This window comes from Phoca vitulina, unplaced genomic scaffold (genome assembly GCF_004348235.1).
Source record: "Phoca vitulina isolate PV1807 unplaced genomic scaffold, GSC_HSeal_1.0 scaffold21, whole genome shotgun sequence".
Taxonomy (NCBI): domain Eukaryota; kingdom Metazoa; phylum Chordata; class Mammalia; order Carnivora; family Phocidae; genus Phoca; species Phoca vitulina.
This window is the reverse complement of record NW_022589724.1, coordinates 11,730,734-11,744,928: the sequence shown is the minus strand read 5'-3', so window position 1 is coordinate 11,744,928 and position 14,195 is coordinate 11,730,734. Positions and strand designations below refer to the sequence as shown.

At 38.9% G+C, this 14,195-nt stretch overlaps 1 protein-coding gene across 7 annotated transcripts in view; it reads left to right on the top strand.

Annotated features, from left to right (window-relative positions):
- The window catches only part of LPAR1 (lysophosphatidic acid receptor 1), a 134,695-nt gene extending 120,906 nt beyond the window's left edge, over positions 1-13,789 (top strand). For all 7 annotated transcript variants that reach the window (XM_032418175.1, XM_032418173.1, XM_032418174.1 and 4 more), the window contains exon 4: positions 10,977-13,789. In XM_032418175.1, the coding sequence (XP_032274066.1) occupies positions 10,977-11,278 (302 nt within the window). In that variant the 3' untranslated portion in view covers positions 11,279-13,789. The remainder of the gene's footprint in view (positions 1-10,976) is intronic.
- The last annotated feature ends 406 nt before the right edge of the window (positions 13,790-14,195 follow it).

The window sequence follows — 14,195 nt, the reverse complement described above, 5'->3', positions numbered from 1 at the left end:
CTTGTGATTACCTAGACTATTTCTTATTTTTAAAAATAAACATTGCTGAGAAACAAGGGTTGGCGAGGATGTAGAGAAAAAGAAACCCCTGTGCACTGTTGGTGGGAATGCAGACTGGTGCAGCCAGGGAAAACAGTATGGAGGTTCCTCAAAAATTAAAAATACGATCACCATATAATCCAGTAATTCCACTACTGGGTGTTTACCCAAAGAATATGAGCACACTAATTTGAAAAGATATATGCACCCTTATGTTTATTGCAGTAATATTTACAATAGCCAAATTTTGGAAGCAGCCCAAATGACCATCGGTTGATGCATAGATGAAGATGTGGTGTGTGTGTGTATATACAATGGAATGTTACTCAGCCATAAAAGAGAATGAAATCTTGCCATTTGTAACAACATGGATGGAGCTAGAGGGTATAATGCCAAGTGAAATAGTCAGAGAAAGACAAATACCATATGATCTCACCCATAGGTGGAATTAAGAAACAAATGAACAAAGGAAAAAAAAAAAAAAAAGACAAACCAAGAAATAGTTTTAACTACAGAGAACAAACTGTTGGTCACCGGAGGGGAGGTGGGTGTGGGGGGATGGGTGAAATAGGTGATGGGGATTAAGAGGACAGTTACCATGATGAGCACCGAGTAATATACAGAATTGTTGAATCACTATATTGTACACCTGAAACTAATATAACACTGTATGTTAACTATACTGGAATTAAAAATAATGCTGCAAAGAATTCCTTGTACGTGCGCAATTGTATTGTGTGTGAGTATATCTATATGACAAATTCCCAGAAGTGATATTGTTGCAGTTTATTTTGAAGGCTTTAGAACTGATAAGACTTTTGTTCAGGATTTATGCCTTAGAATTTGCCTTGTGATATTTAATCTTGTTTTGTTAGTTTTGAGCAACCAATATTTTGCTCGGAACTTAAAATAATTGAAGTTCATGTAGAAAAATATGTTTATGATTTTAAATCTGGAACTCTTTAGCCTAAATCCCCACTTCCCAAATGAATGATTGCTTTTATAGCTTTTTTTTTTTAAACTTAAGTTTTTGATAAAGAGAGATCTCTTAGGCACACAGCTATCATATTCTAGCCGAACAGACTGTATCTCCCTCCTATTCTGCCAAGAATCTGTGCTTTGTAAATATCAATCCAGAACATTTAGCAACTGTAGGAGGGATAGCCAATATTGAAAAGAACAATTATATTTACCATTTCTGCTGTTCTTTTCATATCTTTTGGCTATTAAAAATGTATTTATAGGGCGCCTGGGTGGCTCAGTCGTTAAGCATCTGCCTTCGGCTCAGGTCATGGTCCCGGGGTCCTGGGATGGAGCCCCACATCGGGCTCCCTGCTCAGCGGGAAGCCTGCTTCTCCCTCTCCCACTCCCCCTGCTTGTGTTCCTCCTCTCGCTATATCTCTCTCTGTCAAATAAATAAAATCTTTAAAAAACAAAAACAAAAAAACAACAACAAAAAAATAAAAATGTATTTATACATATACATATATATTTATACACATATAATTTTTAAAGAAACATTTTTAGGTTGCAAGACTATTTCACAAAATCTGCTGAATTTGCTTTTAGGTTAAATTTTTCCCCTGTTTTGTTACTAAGGAAATGAATTATAAATGAATTTTCATTACATTTCTTCGTCCTTGAAGTTTGTCTCTTGAGTAATACATATCTTGCTGATCCATGCCAGTAGTTCATGAACTGTAAAGAATAAAATCCATAGGATGCTGTCATCAGCTACATTCTGTGAGTATTTTCAACCAGATTTTAGTACTAATTTTTCAGACTTGAGTCATTTTGGGAGAATCTTAATTCATAGCGGAAAAATTAAATATGTTGCAAAACCAATTATGAATTCCTTGTTTATGTTGCAAAACTGATTATAAATTCCGTGTTTATGTTGAACTTTTGCTAGGGAAAGATTCTGGGGGGTAGATTTTATTTATCTTTCTAAAGGAATAAATATTATTCAAATTACCTTGGTAACAACTGGACCACAGTCATGCAATATGTTTAGTATCACTTTCTGAGTTAGTTGCTGTTGGTCTGGAGTTGACAACATTGATTTTCAGTGAGATTTATCATTTTTAAAATAAGGGGTGAAGTTTGCTTTTTAAAAAAAATTGCAATCACTGGGCTTAGAAGGCAAAACGGATTTCACTGTTCTGAGAATGGTGAATTATTTTCTATGTGAAGAATATGTTAAGTGGCATCCTTTTTGTTTGGGTCTCAGAGTTTAGTGTATGTCTAAGAAAATAGATCTCATTGTTTTTTTAAAGACACTAAAATGCAGTGACTGTTCTGGATGTGGGTATGAATGTGTGTGTGTGTGTGTGTGTGTATATGCATACATATAAATATATATCCATGCACATACATATACATATGTGTTATGTATACATTCATATAGTGTGTGTGTACATATATATAAATCGTATATATTTTTATAAGTTTAAAATCTGTCATTTGAGAATAGTAAGCACTTGCAAGAAAATGCTTTGGTAGGCATTTGGAGGAGCACTGTTTTTCGGTTATTAGTGGGTGGTAATGCCCTGGTGAGCCAGTCTTGTCCTCAGCTAGTTCACCGCAAGACAGAGCTGGGTAGACATCAGAAGACATGTTTAGGGAGGAAGGGGAGAGATGGTGATCCATTCTTTTTTTTTTTTTAATTTATTTGACAGAGAGAGAGAGACAGCCAGAGAGGGAACACAAGCAGGGGGAGTGGGAGAGGGAGAAGCAGGCTTCCCGCAGAGCAGGGAGCCTGATGCGGGGCTCGATCCCAGGACCCTGGGATCATGACCTGAGCCGAAGGCAGACGCTTTAACGACTGAGCCACCCAGGCGCCTGAGATGGTGATCCATTCTAACATAGTTTCATATGCATTGGTTCTGTTGAAAGTAAATTCAAGCCTTTCCTGTTTTGTATGCTTATAGAGACCTAAGGGGTCATATACTACTCTGGGAGAATATTAGCTACAGCTGGAAGTGGGATATGTCTGTGGATGTGTAAGGACATATAACTCATTGCGTCTTTAGTTTACTATAGCTGTCTCTTGATTTCTTAGAATTTGGAGCTAACAAGATGGCCATGCTATTTCTGTATTATTTGAACATTATTACAACCTCATATTCACTGTTCATAGATAAGAACTTTCAGAGGAGTGCACTTCTGTCCATGCGAGTGTCTAATACAGCATTTTGCTTACCCATTAGATGGCATCACTGGATATTTTAGGGATGGGACAAAGCTGGCTCAGATGGCAATTGACTTCCCAGAGGGTCCCCTATTCAGGAAAGTCTCCTGCATCGTGAACAGACATTCCCTGAAGCATGCTGTCCCTGCAGTGGATTTGCGTGTACTGCAGTATCTTACATTGAAACTGAAGTCCTCCGGGAAACACGAAACAGCTTCAAATAAATTACAGTTAATATCCTCACCGATTCAAGGGGATATTGTATTGACCAAATTAGGGTACATCACTACATAAAAACACCAATCAGATAACAAAATAATCGTCCTCAAGATAAAAGATCTATTTCCCTTCCCTTCCCCATCACTAATAAACAGTCATTCCATGTTAATTTCATATGCAATCAGAAAAAAGGCCCACATTTAGAATTAAAAAGAAGCAACATTTTAGAAGTGCAAGATCATATACTAAAGCATCTCTAGACTGCAGGACTCTAAGTGATTTTTAAAATTTCCTATTTATATTTTTCTGCATTTTCCAAACTTTCTATAGGGGAAACAAAATGTAATAATTCAAGGAATTAGCTTCATACTGTTATTTAGATATCAATCACTGAAAGGAAAGCAGCTGATACACTATGCTGGGAAGAAAAATTAGATTAATGAGAATTATCCTTATCCTCTCATAAATTATGAGTTTTCCTTGAGGTGAGCAAACTATTATAAATTATCGGGACATAAATATATGAAAACAACACACCAATAGACATGACACTTGGAAAAGTGTTGCAAATATTCACATTTAATATTATGCATGGATACTGATTATGATAAGTGATTAGACGTGTACTTTATGTTCTAAGAAAATGGTAAGACATTACATGCCAAGGCATAGAATATATTCTCGCTCCCCACTCCCTGATAGCTAGGGCATGGGTACGAGACCTAATCACGGCCTGTCAGAGCCCCTGCATGGAACTTTGAATTCTGAGGGATCAAGACAAAGGTGTGTCTGGTCAATTAGTGACACCGCAGAATCCAGGGCCTGATGGGGCAGCAGCATCCTATAGAACCATTCTTACAGCAGCAACATGGGTAATGCCATGTCTCCCTTCATTACTGACCAAACGTGTTTCTCCAGAACTCCGGAGATTCCATAGATAATCTGATATCCATCAGGATCGTTAACAATAGACTTGTTTATGTTATAGTAACAGATGCATATATGGAGAGACTCTTGCCTCTAGAGTCCAGCCTCATGCCCTTTGGAACGTGTAGTAACACCCATTCAAAGACCTTGCCTCCTGGTGGCATTAATGTTTATTTTCCAAACCTTGTTCAGTGACTTTATTACTAATTAATTTTCCTTGTTTTGGATGTGTCTGTCGGGAGGTTACACGTGACTGATGTGTGACAAATATATTGAATGGCCATTGTATGCTAGCTACTCTTCTAGATGCCGGAGATCCAGACATGACAGAGACTGCATTTACTTCCTTTACAAAGCTGACGTTCTCACTGAAGGAAGATAGAAAATAAGCATGTCAAATCAGTAAGAGAATTTGGGGTATAGATAAGCGATAGGAAGAGGACAAAGTATGAGTATAGCGGGGAGGGTGTGCAGCGTTAGTTAGGATAACCAGGGGTAGCTTTTGAGGAAGTGATATTTAATAGTAAGTAAGTAGATGTGAAGATCTCCAGAAGGAGTGTTCCTAGGTAAAGGAACCATAAATGCAAAGGTCCTGAGACAGAAATGAGCTTGGTGCATGTGATTAGAATCTAGTGAATGAGGGATGAGTGGAAAGAGATGAGGTTGAAGAGACTGGCAGGGGCCAGTCCTGTGGGGCATTACAGATCACAGTAAGGATTTCAAGAAGAAACCTTTGTAGGATTTTAAGTAGGCAAGTGATGTCATATGAATTGATTTATGCTTATGAAAGATCACTCTGGCCATTCTGTGCAAGCTTTGGGGAAGAAGCATGGAGGAAGAGGAATTGGTTAGGAGCCTGTTGCAATAGGCAGATGAAAGGTATTGCTTACTTGGCTAGGGTTGTAGCCATGGAGAAGTGGTTTCTCCCAGCCAGCGTCAAGCAGAGATGCTCTAGAAGAGGTGAAACTGGCAAGCAAGCCACTTCAGCATGTGCTTTCCAATGTCCAGTTGCAGGATGAGATTTACAGTCTGTTGTAAGATATGGAGCAGGTATGTGTATGATACTCAGTGTTTAACGTGAAGGAGAGCATCAAATGCCGAAGCGAAGCGGGGGTGGGTGGCGTTCTCCTGTGTATCAGCCAGCATTGCGTTGCCGAAGACAGCACTAGCTGAAGCTTTTATCCAGGAATATTCAAAAGAAAACATAATGAGTATTCTGTTCTGCTTTGAGATCTATATGTTGTTAAGATTTTTAGAAATGTAATCTCTACACCCAACTTGGGGCTCAAACTTCCAACCCAGAGATCGCAAGCTCCACCAGCTGAGCCAGCCAGGCGCCCTGAGGATCTGTATGTTGCTAATGTCCTTCCTTAAAGGATAAACGTTGCTCTCAGGAGTGAAGGAAACATTAAAGTACAACACACGATGAATGAAATCATGCAACTTTAAATGTATGAAGCATTACTATGACCATGAAGAAGTAGAAATGCATTATCTTCTCTGTTCTAGGAAATGGATCTTCTAATTAGGTTACTCTTATAGAAAAAACTTTAATTTCAGAAAGTCATTTACATCTCCTTTGCAATGACCCCTTGACTGCTAGACCTAGGAATTAGCTAGGTCTATTATCTAACGTAGCCTCTTTTAAGATACATAGTTTAGGAGGATTTTTTTTAGCTACCCAAATTGTTTATGTGTACCTTAATAGCAGAAATCATAACTACAGAAATTGGACTAGATTCTGGGATACACAGTTTAGTGGCAATGGAAGGAGTGTATGTATTTGAACACTTATATTCCCCCTTCAACCTCAGACCGTTTCTTAGATCCTTTGAGAAACAAGAACGAGGCCAAAGAAGAGGTTGACTGGAATACACCAGTGGTGTGGAATTGAGTTAACCTTGACTTGTTTTAGGTCTGTGGGATGTCTGGTTTTTTGGTAAAAACACAAATTTGCCAGCCAGACTGGAAATGTTTTCTGGTTTTTCTTCATCAAAAATCTTGGGCTCCCTCTCTAGCGGTCTTCTCTGTCAAAGACTTTTTCTCTTTCACTTTGGTTCTGATGTTCCGTATGTAAGCAGAGTTCAACTCGTTAGGGAAAAGCCACTCTAGAAAAAAGACTCTAATTGTGAGACCAGATGGTAAGCATTATTGAGCTGATGAGGTTGTGTAGATTTGAGGGAAGGTGTGGTAATACGATCTTGTTCTGCAGCTGTGACCCGTTGTTCCAAAACAGCCTCTTTCCTCCCTGCTTTTTACGTCCGCATTCCAGCACCTCTCCTTCCATCTTTGTGGGCACGGGGCCCCTCACAGATTGATTTGACAGATGTGTAAGAAAGGAATGAAGCTTGTTCTAAGAAGAGCAACTTCAGCTATTTTATTCTAACCCACGGGTATTTTTTTGAATATCCCTTTCCCCGTGTTACTTGTAAATTGGCCAATAGTGCAGAATGTAACCACTCTTGTTCAGCGTGCTAGGAGACAGTTTCCCAGGACTCAAATTGCCATGAGCCTATCATGTCCTTAAGGCATCTGCATCTGAAGTCCGGCAGGTGTCTCAGACCACAGATCAGTAAACTCATGGTCATCCTCTCTGTTCTCCTCATCTCCCCTCAGAAAACCCTGATCATCGCTTTTTCCTGTTTTCCTCCTTCAGTGAAAGGTAGCAATCTTCTTCCTTCACCCCAGCGGAAAATCTAGGAGTCACACCCAGACTCTCTTTTATCTTACCCATTTCATGCAGTCCATCTCCTAAATACTTTACTGATCCTTTCATACTCATCCCCATTGCCACTGCCCTGATTCAGGCTTTTATTATTTCTCCTCTGGAATTTGGAAACATCCAATGTTTTTGTCCTTATTTTTATCCAGATTATTTTCTTCTTCCACTCTATGATAGTGTTCCGTATTCAGTGAGACTCTGACTAGGAAGGCCAATGACATTAAAATCTCATGGGGGAAGTACAGGTGAAGATCATTCTTTCTTATAAGCCCTGCAGGCTATTGTAATGTGTGGTAGGCCTGAGAACTAGTGTGCCACACTAGAGAAATTTCACATGTCTTAGCCAGATACACAAGGCCTTCGTGACCTTGGACATCTTATCTTCTGCCACTTCTGGCTTCTGACTTTATAGTAAATAACCATAAAGGACTTATGCTTCCTCTTACTTTCCTAATGTTGCATACAGTTCCTTGGTTTATGCCCCGATCTGTGGGAATATGTCCATCAGAAATGTCCTGGAAATATACAAGCTACATAAAGCAGTGTCCCCACTGAATACTGCATCATTTTATGTGCCATCTTGGTCTAGGTATTGAGTTGACCCATGAGAACCTTCAGAATGATTTAGGGGTCCCATGCTTCTCTGCGTTCCCTCTCTTTCCCTTCTTCTCATCCTCCTTATATTCAACTGCAAGGCCTTGGAATCTCTTACAGTCGGGGGCAGTTTCATCTTGGAGCTGCCAGGTCTTCTACAGTCCAAAACATTTTTCCACGTTCTGCCCTTGGAGGATATCTGCTCTGGTGCAGCTACACCAGCCTTCACTCATGCTACCCACAATGCGTGTAGGTAGTATAGTGAAGCAGATGCACGGCGTCTAGAGAGCTTTTACATGTTGTATCTTAAGATGATCCTCACCACACCCTGTAGAGTAGGCAAGGAGCTGTCACTTTTCCACTTTACTGATGCGGAGATGGAAGTCCTTTTGACTCTTATTAACCTGCTATTGGTGTGCACTTGAGTCTCTGCAGATTAGGTGTTGATAGGGTCCATAATGCACATCTCAAGTCCTATCACCCAACTGAATTATGGTTGGCTACTTAATACTGAAAGGGCCTGAGTGTAGTTTGTTCTTGTTTTTAGAAGCTTGGGGGTAAATCCATAATTTGAGCAAACTTGATTTCATAACATTCACTCACTCTTTATTTTATTGTTTAAAGATTTTATGTTTTAGTCATCTACACCCAACGTGGGGCTCGAACTCACAACCCCGAGATCAAGAGTCACACGCTCTATTGACTGAGCTGGCAGGGAGCCCCACTCGCTATTGTTTAGAAGCCTCAGCCCCTTGAGATTTTCCAGGCCCCCTGTTCTACTTCTGTAGTCCATCTTCACTTTGGGGCAGTTTGGTCCTTGGCACCTCTGTGAAAGAGAAGGGAAGGGGAGAAGAAGGGAAAACAGTATGATTGGTTTTAGTTGTTGATTTTTGAGGCCTGTACTGTGAGTCCCTTGAGTTACTCATTGAGTCTTGAAGAACCAAAGAGTATTGGGACTGTGTGGTTGGGCCTGATCACGGTACTATATAAACAGTTCCTTTCAGCGAATCAGGGAGATGACTCTGAGTTCCTCAATGAAGCGTCCACATGTATTAGCTCCTGTGTCAGGCTGGTGTTGCTCACTTCCTGTCTCTGATCTAGCAAGTCTCCTTGCTTTTTTTTTTTTTTGTCTAAACGTAAGACCTGTGGGTTACTTTCCGAGACTCTGGCTTTTATTGAAAAGATCTTGCTCCTTTTGAATTTAAAAATCAGAAGAAGTTCTAAACAACAAATGACCGTATCTGAATTCTGTCACTTGAAGTCTGTGAGAATAAGGATGTTCCCTTCTGCTGCCCGGGAGGAGAAAAAGATCATTTTATTTAAAATAAATCTGTTGAGATGCATGTTGCTGGTATCTAATCAAGTTCTGAATTTGAATTCAATTAGAGCTTTGATAAAAGAAAGGGAAAGGAAACTTGCAAGAATGCTGTCCCATTCATGAAGGGCCTGCATGTTTTTAGTTTCCAAGTAAATGGAATAATGGGACCATGCATTTTCCATCCAAGCATTTTCCACCCTGAGAATAATTCCCTTCCTGGCTTCTCAATGAATAATGCATTATTTCTGAAACCCAAGAGGCATTCCTTTGATTTCCCTTTATGTTTAGCTTTCTGAGTGATTTTCAAGCAAGGAAATTCAAGGACTTGGAATGAATGCTTTATTAACATTTTTACTTGAAGTTCAAATAGCTCCTTGGCTATTATCTCCTGATATTTGAAATATTTTTTTTTTCTCTCTAAGGAAAGTCTAAGGTATTGTATTTATTAGAAAATGAAGCACCTTGGACGGCCTTCAAAGTGAACAGCAGTTTAAAACCAATACACATTTGTGTTTTCGAACAAAGAGCTTTATGGGGGTATTTTCTCCTTTATTTTCATTTCCCTGCTGAATAGTTTCAAAAAAGAAAGCTCACATTAAAAAATGGGCTGTTTGGAGACTAAATCTCTTGTGTTTACATTTTACTAAACTCACTCCTTGAGACTGGTCCAGATCCACGACCCCGGTCCAAGTCTGGATCTACTTAGGCCAGTGCCATTTCCATCTGAAGATTCAAATGCACTTCGGGGGTCATCCCTGTTCCCTGTCTGTTCACTGTGGAGCCTGATTACACGTGTGGGGTGAGCTGTAATGGGTTGTGATGGTGCCCACTGGTTCTGTTGACCCATGTCCTCTTGGCTGAGGATCCCCAGCAGATCCTGGGGTAACGTGGTAGATTTGGGTGCTGTTTCACAACTTCCATTTCCCCTGGGAGCCAAATTAGTGATTTGAGGAACAAAATCAGCTGAAATTAAGAATAAAGACTGTATTTCCATTCTTTTGACAGTTCTAGTAAAATCTTAACAATTCAGAATAGCTGGGAAGAAAAGAAAGTTGATCTAAATTAGTAAAACATTTAAAGCATAAAATTTGGTTTAAAATATTTAATTTTATGAAGTTCAGGAAGCAGGAATATCACCTAGTATTTTCTCAGTTCCTTCATCTGTATGAGGGGATAATGGTTTCTCAGATGGTTGTGTACAGAGTAAATGAGTTAGTATTTTTAAAGCATATAGAACACCTTTTAAATGATTGCTGAATAAAAAATAAATATCCATCTTATTGTTGGAAATTTCTATTTCCAAATAGGCCCATGATACTGAGCAGATAATAACAGTATTATTGTTGTTACTGCTAAAATATATACTTAACGATTATTTTCTTAGCACTCATTTACTCTTCACAACAAACCTGATGAGGTATGATCATTTCTATTTTCCACATCAGAAAACTGAAGTAAGAAAATAATTGCCTAAATTCACCCAGTTTTTTAAACAGCAAAGCAAGGATTTGAGTCCCTTCAACCTGAATTCAGAAATTGTGCCTTAAATTAAACATTAAAGGATATTTGTCACAGGCTTACCTTTTCCCCCAAAACAATGTTATACCGCTATAAACCCCACGGTTGTAGGTGTTGAGGTGTATATCCCCAATGCAGTCTTTCATGTCTCAATTGCTTAGCGAACTCAGTGTTTTGCTTAAAGTAGTCATCACCATTGTCTCATAAATACTCAATTTTAGTAGGGTCTGAATCAATGAGATACTATTAAATTATTTTAGCATTAAAAGTTTCTTCAGTTTTTTTTTTTTCCAGCAAATGAGCATTTCATTTCAGATCATCTGGTGGCTTTGAATCTCAATATTTTTATACTGAACCCAAATCATTTCACATTACAGTTGCTTTGCTTCATAATTATATACTTTTTCGTTCTTCCTTTTTAAAATCTTTTCCATCCCTGTCCTTTGTAGGTGCCTTTATCATCTGCTGGACTCCTGGATTGGTCCTGTTACTTCTCGATGTGTGCTGTCCACAGTGTGACGTCCTGGCCTATGAGAAATTTTTCCTTCTGCTTGCCGAGTTCAACTCCGCCATGAACCCCATCATCTACTCCTATCGCGACAAGGAGATGAGCGCCACTTTCAGACAGATCCTGTGCTGCCAGCGTGGTGACAGCACCAGCGGCCCCACGGAAGGCTCTGACCGCTCAGCTTCCTCCCTCAACCACACCATCTTGGCCGGAGTTCACAGCAATGACCACTCTGTGGTTTAGAAAGGCAACTAAGATGAGAAGCCAGCCATGATGGACGGAGGGATGAACAGCCTCCCCCTGCCCCCAATGCCAGGGCAAGGTGGGGTGTGAGAGAGGGGGAGGAAAAATAAACTCATGTACTTAAACACTAACCAATGGCAGTATTCATCCCTAGACCCAACAAGACGTGAGATATGTTGAAAATTAGCTTACGTGACAACCCTCATCCTGATCCCCATTCCTTTTGAAAAGTAGAAAGTGGAGATCTTGCCATGGAATTCATAAACAGACTCTGGAGTGTCCATTTAGACTACACTAACTAGACTTCAAACGATTTTGTGTGGTTTGGTGCAAGTCAGAATAAATTCTGACTAATTGAATCCACAACTTCATCCACATACAGGCTTCCCTTTTTTTATTTCCAGAGGATACATTTCATTAAATAAACATGTGTATGCCTATCAACATGCTTGTGATGGATAAGACTATAGGCTGTTTTTAAACTATCATAACTCCATTTTTTTCCTTATGTAGGAAAACTGTAAATTAGAATGATTTTTTTAGAAAGCATGCATGTAATGTATGTATGCAGTATGCCTTACTTAAAAAGATAAAAGGGTATTGATTTTAAATCTTCTAGGACATAGAAGAACCTAGAGGTCAAAGCCAGTATTTGTTTAGGTTATGAAACAATGCTCTAATCCTAATATTACCTTCTTATCAAAGTGTTATAACACATGTAAAACAGGGAATGTAAGTTTATTACCAAAAGAAAATGTACTCTAAAAAAGGTCCTAGAAGATGAAACACAGTAATATTGTTCCCACATATTTATAATATCCAAGTACATTCTAATTATCAGTACATCAGAGGAATGTTTTAATAGCCTGTGTTTTTTCTGTATTATAAAATAAGACATAGTCATTGTAGAAAACTTGAAAAATACAGAAATGTGTAAAACAGAAAAAAAAATTACTGGTAATATCACAACCCAGAAGTAACCACCGTTAACAGCTTTTCCCCCTGTGTATGCCTCTATGTATATTATATCCCTTTTTATATAATTTGGATCATACGTAAACAATTTTATAACCAGTTTTTTTTTTTTCCTTCCACTGCAGAGTTGCCACATTCTCCTATGGCATTAAAAATTTTACAAAAACATAATTTTACTGTCTATATAATATTCCATTTAATGGATGCAACTCAGTTTATTTAACCATTCCCACACTGTTGACTACTTAGGTCATTTCTAATTTTCGCTACTATAAATAATGTTGCAAAAATTTTGTGTACATACAACTTTGTCCATATAATTGATTATTTACTTAGGACATATTCCCATGAAGGATTTTTTTTTTTTTAAATGTGAAATGTCTTTCTATGCTCCTCCCTTTTATAAAAAGGGATTTCCTGCTTTGTGCCATACAGGTGGCAATTGAGAGGAAAGCCAGTTAAATTGCCTTTTTACACAGGAAATGCAGTGGTCACTTTAGTTGAGAGTGACTTTTTTATATCACAAGATGGACTAGAAACAGTCAACTGTCACAAATAACCTGGACACTCTAATGAATATGTCTAGCAATCCCAAATTTTGTTTGAGAAGCCAATGTCCGGCTCTTGGTGGCCACACCCGTAATGTAGAAGTGAAGACAATGCAAAGACATCAAACATGCCAAGAGAATAAAGGATCTTCGTAGTAAATGGCTTGGGACCCACCTATAGCAAATGGGTTGAGTGCGTCAGTATGGGACTGGATACTCTGTATTCTTTCGGAATCACCCCCAGTAGACTGCCACCATGGTAGGTGATACCTGTTCAGTGAATGGTCCAGATGAACTAGTCATTGCACCAGTTTGTTAGAAAAAGTAACCGGTCAAGTCAAAGTCATGAAGCAGGTATGGGAAAGTCGGGAGTACGTTTAAGAGAAAGATGTCCAGAAGAATCATTTTGTCTAGGAAGGAAGAAGTCTGCTCCGTCAGCATTTGAGCAGAGGGCAGACCTGTAAAGCGCCCACCGTGAAAAGAACGCGGGGAACCAGTTAGCAGAAAGGTGTTTGCACATTCTTTATACAAAATACAGAGCATGTTATGTTGGAAGTGAATGAAATGAACTTGGACTTTCATGTGCATATATTCTGGACTATTTGAAATTAAAAACATACTAATTGGACCTTAATAAATTCATCTTCAGTCAGTGTTTGGCAGTGTGTGGTTGTGGTCAGTGCTGTTTCTCTTGCTCAAGAGCCTTCCAGCCTGGCGTTGCATGTCGCCTGCCTTCTGTGAACAACTTTATTTCCCTGCCACCAGGGCTTCTGAACTCTTGAGTGCTTCCCCAACTCATAACGGCTTCTTTTAACGTCAGTAATAAGTCTTAGTGTGAGTTTCTTTTGGAAAAAGTAATTTTCTGAAAACTTTCTGGTGACTTGATGAAAAACTCTCACTGGGAGTTTATAAAATCAAAGTGATCTTCATGCTTATTGATTTTTTTCTTTTTTTAAAGATTTATTTATTTTAGAGAGGGGGGAAGTTCAGAGGGAGAGAATCTCAAGCAGCCTCCCCACTGAGTGCAGAGCCCCATATGGGGCTCAATCTCACGACCCATGAGATAATGACTTGAGCAGAAACCGAGAGTCGGGCGCTTAATAGACTGAGCCACCCAGGTGGCCGTTCATGCTTATTGATTTTAATAACAAAAGTCACAGGTATCTTCCAATTATATGCCAATAATATTTGTTTCAGTATATTGCTAAGATGTTGGAAAAGATAAACAAAACGTTTATTCAAATGAATGTCTCAGTGAGTATTTGGAAGAGTGTTCTGAACCTTTAAATTTAGGTGGATGTAAGATTGTTAGAAATCAGGTATCTTAGAACTCTTCTTCACAAATTAGCCACCCCTCACATATTTCCTTTTTTAAATTAGTAAAACCATAATAT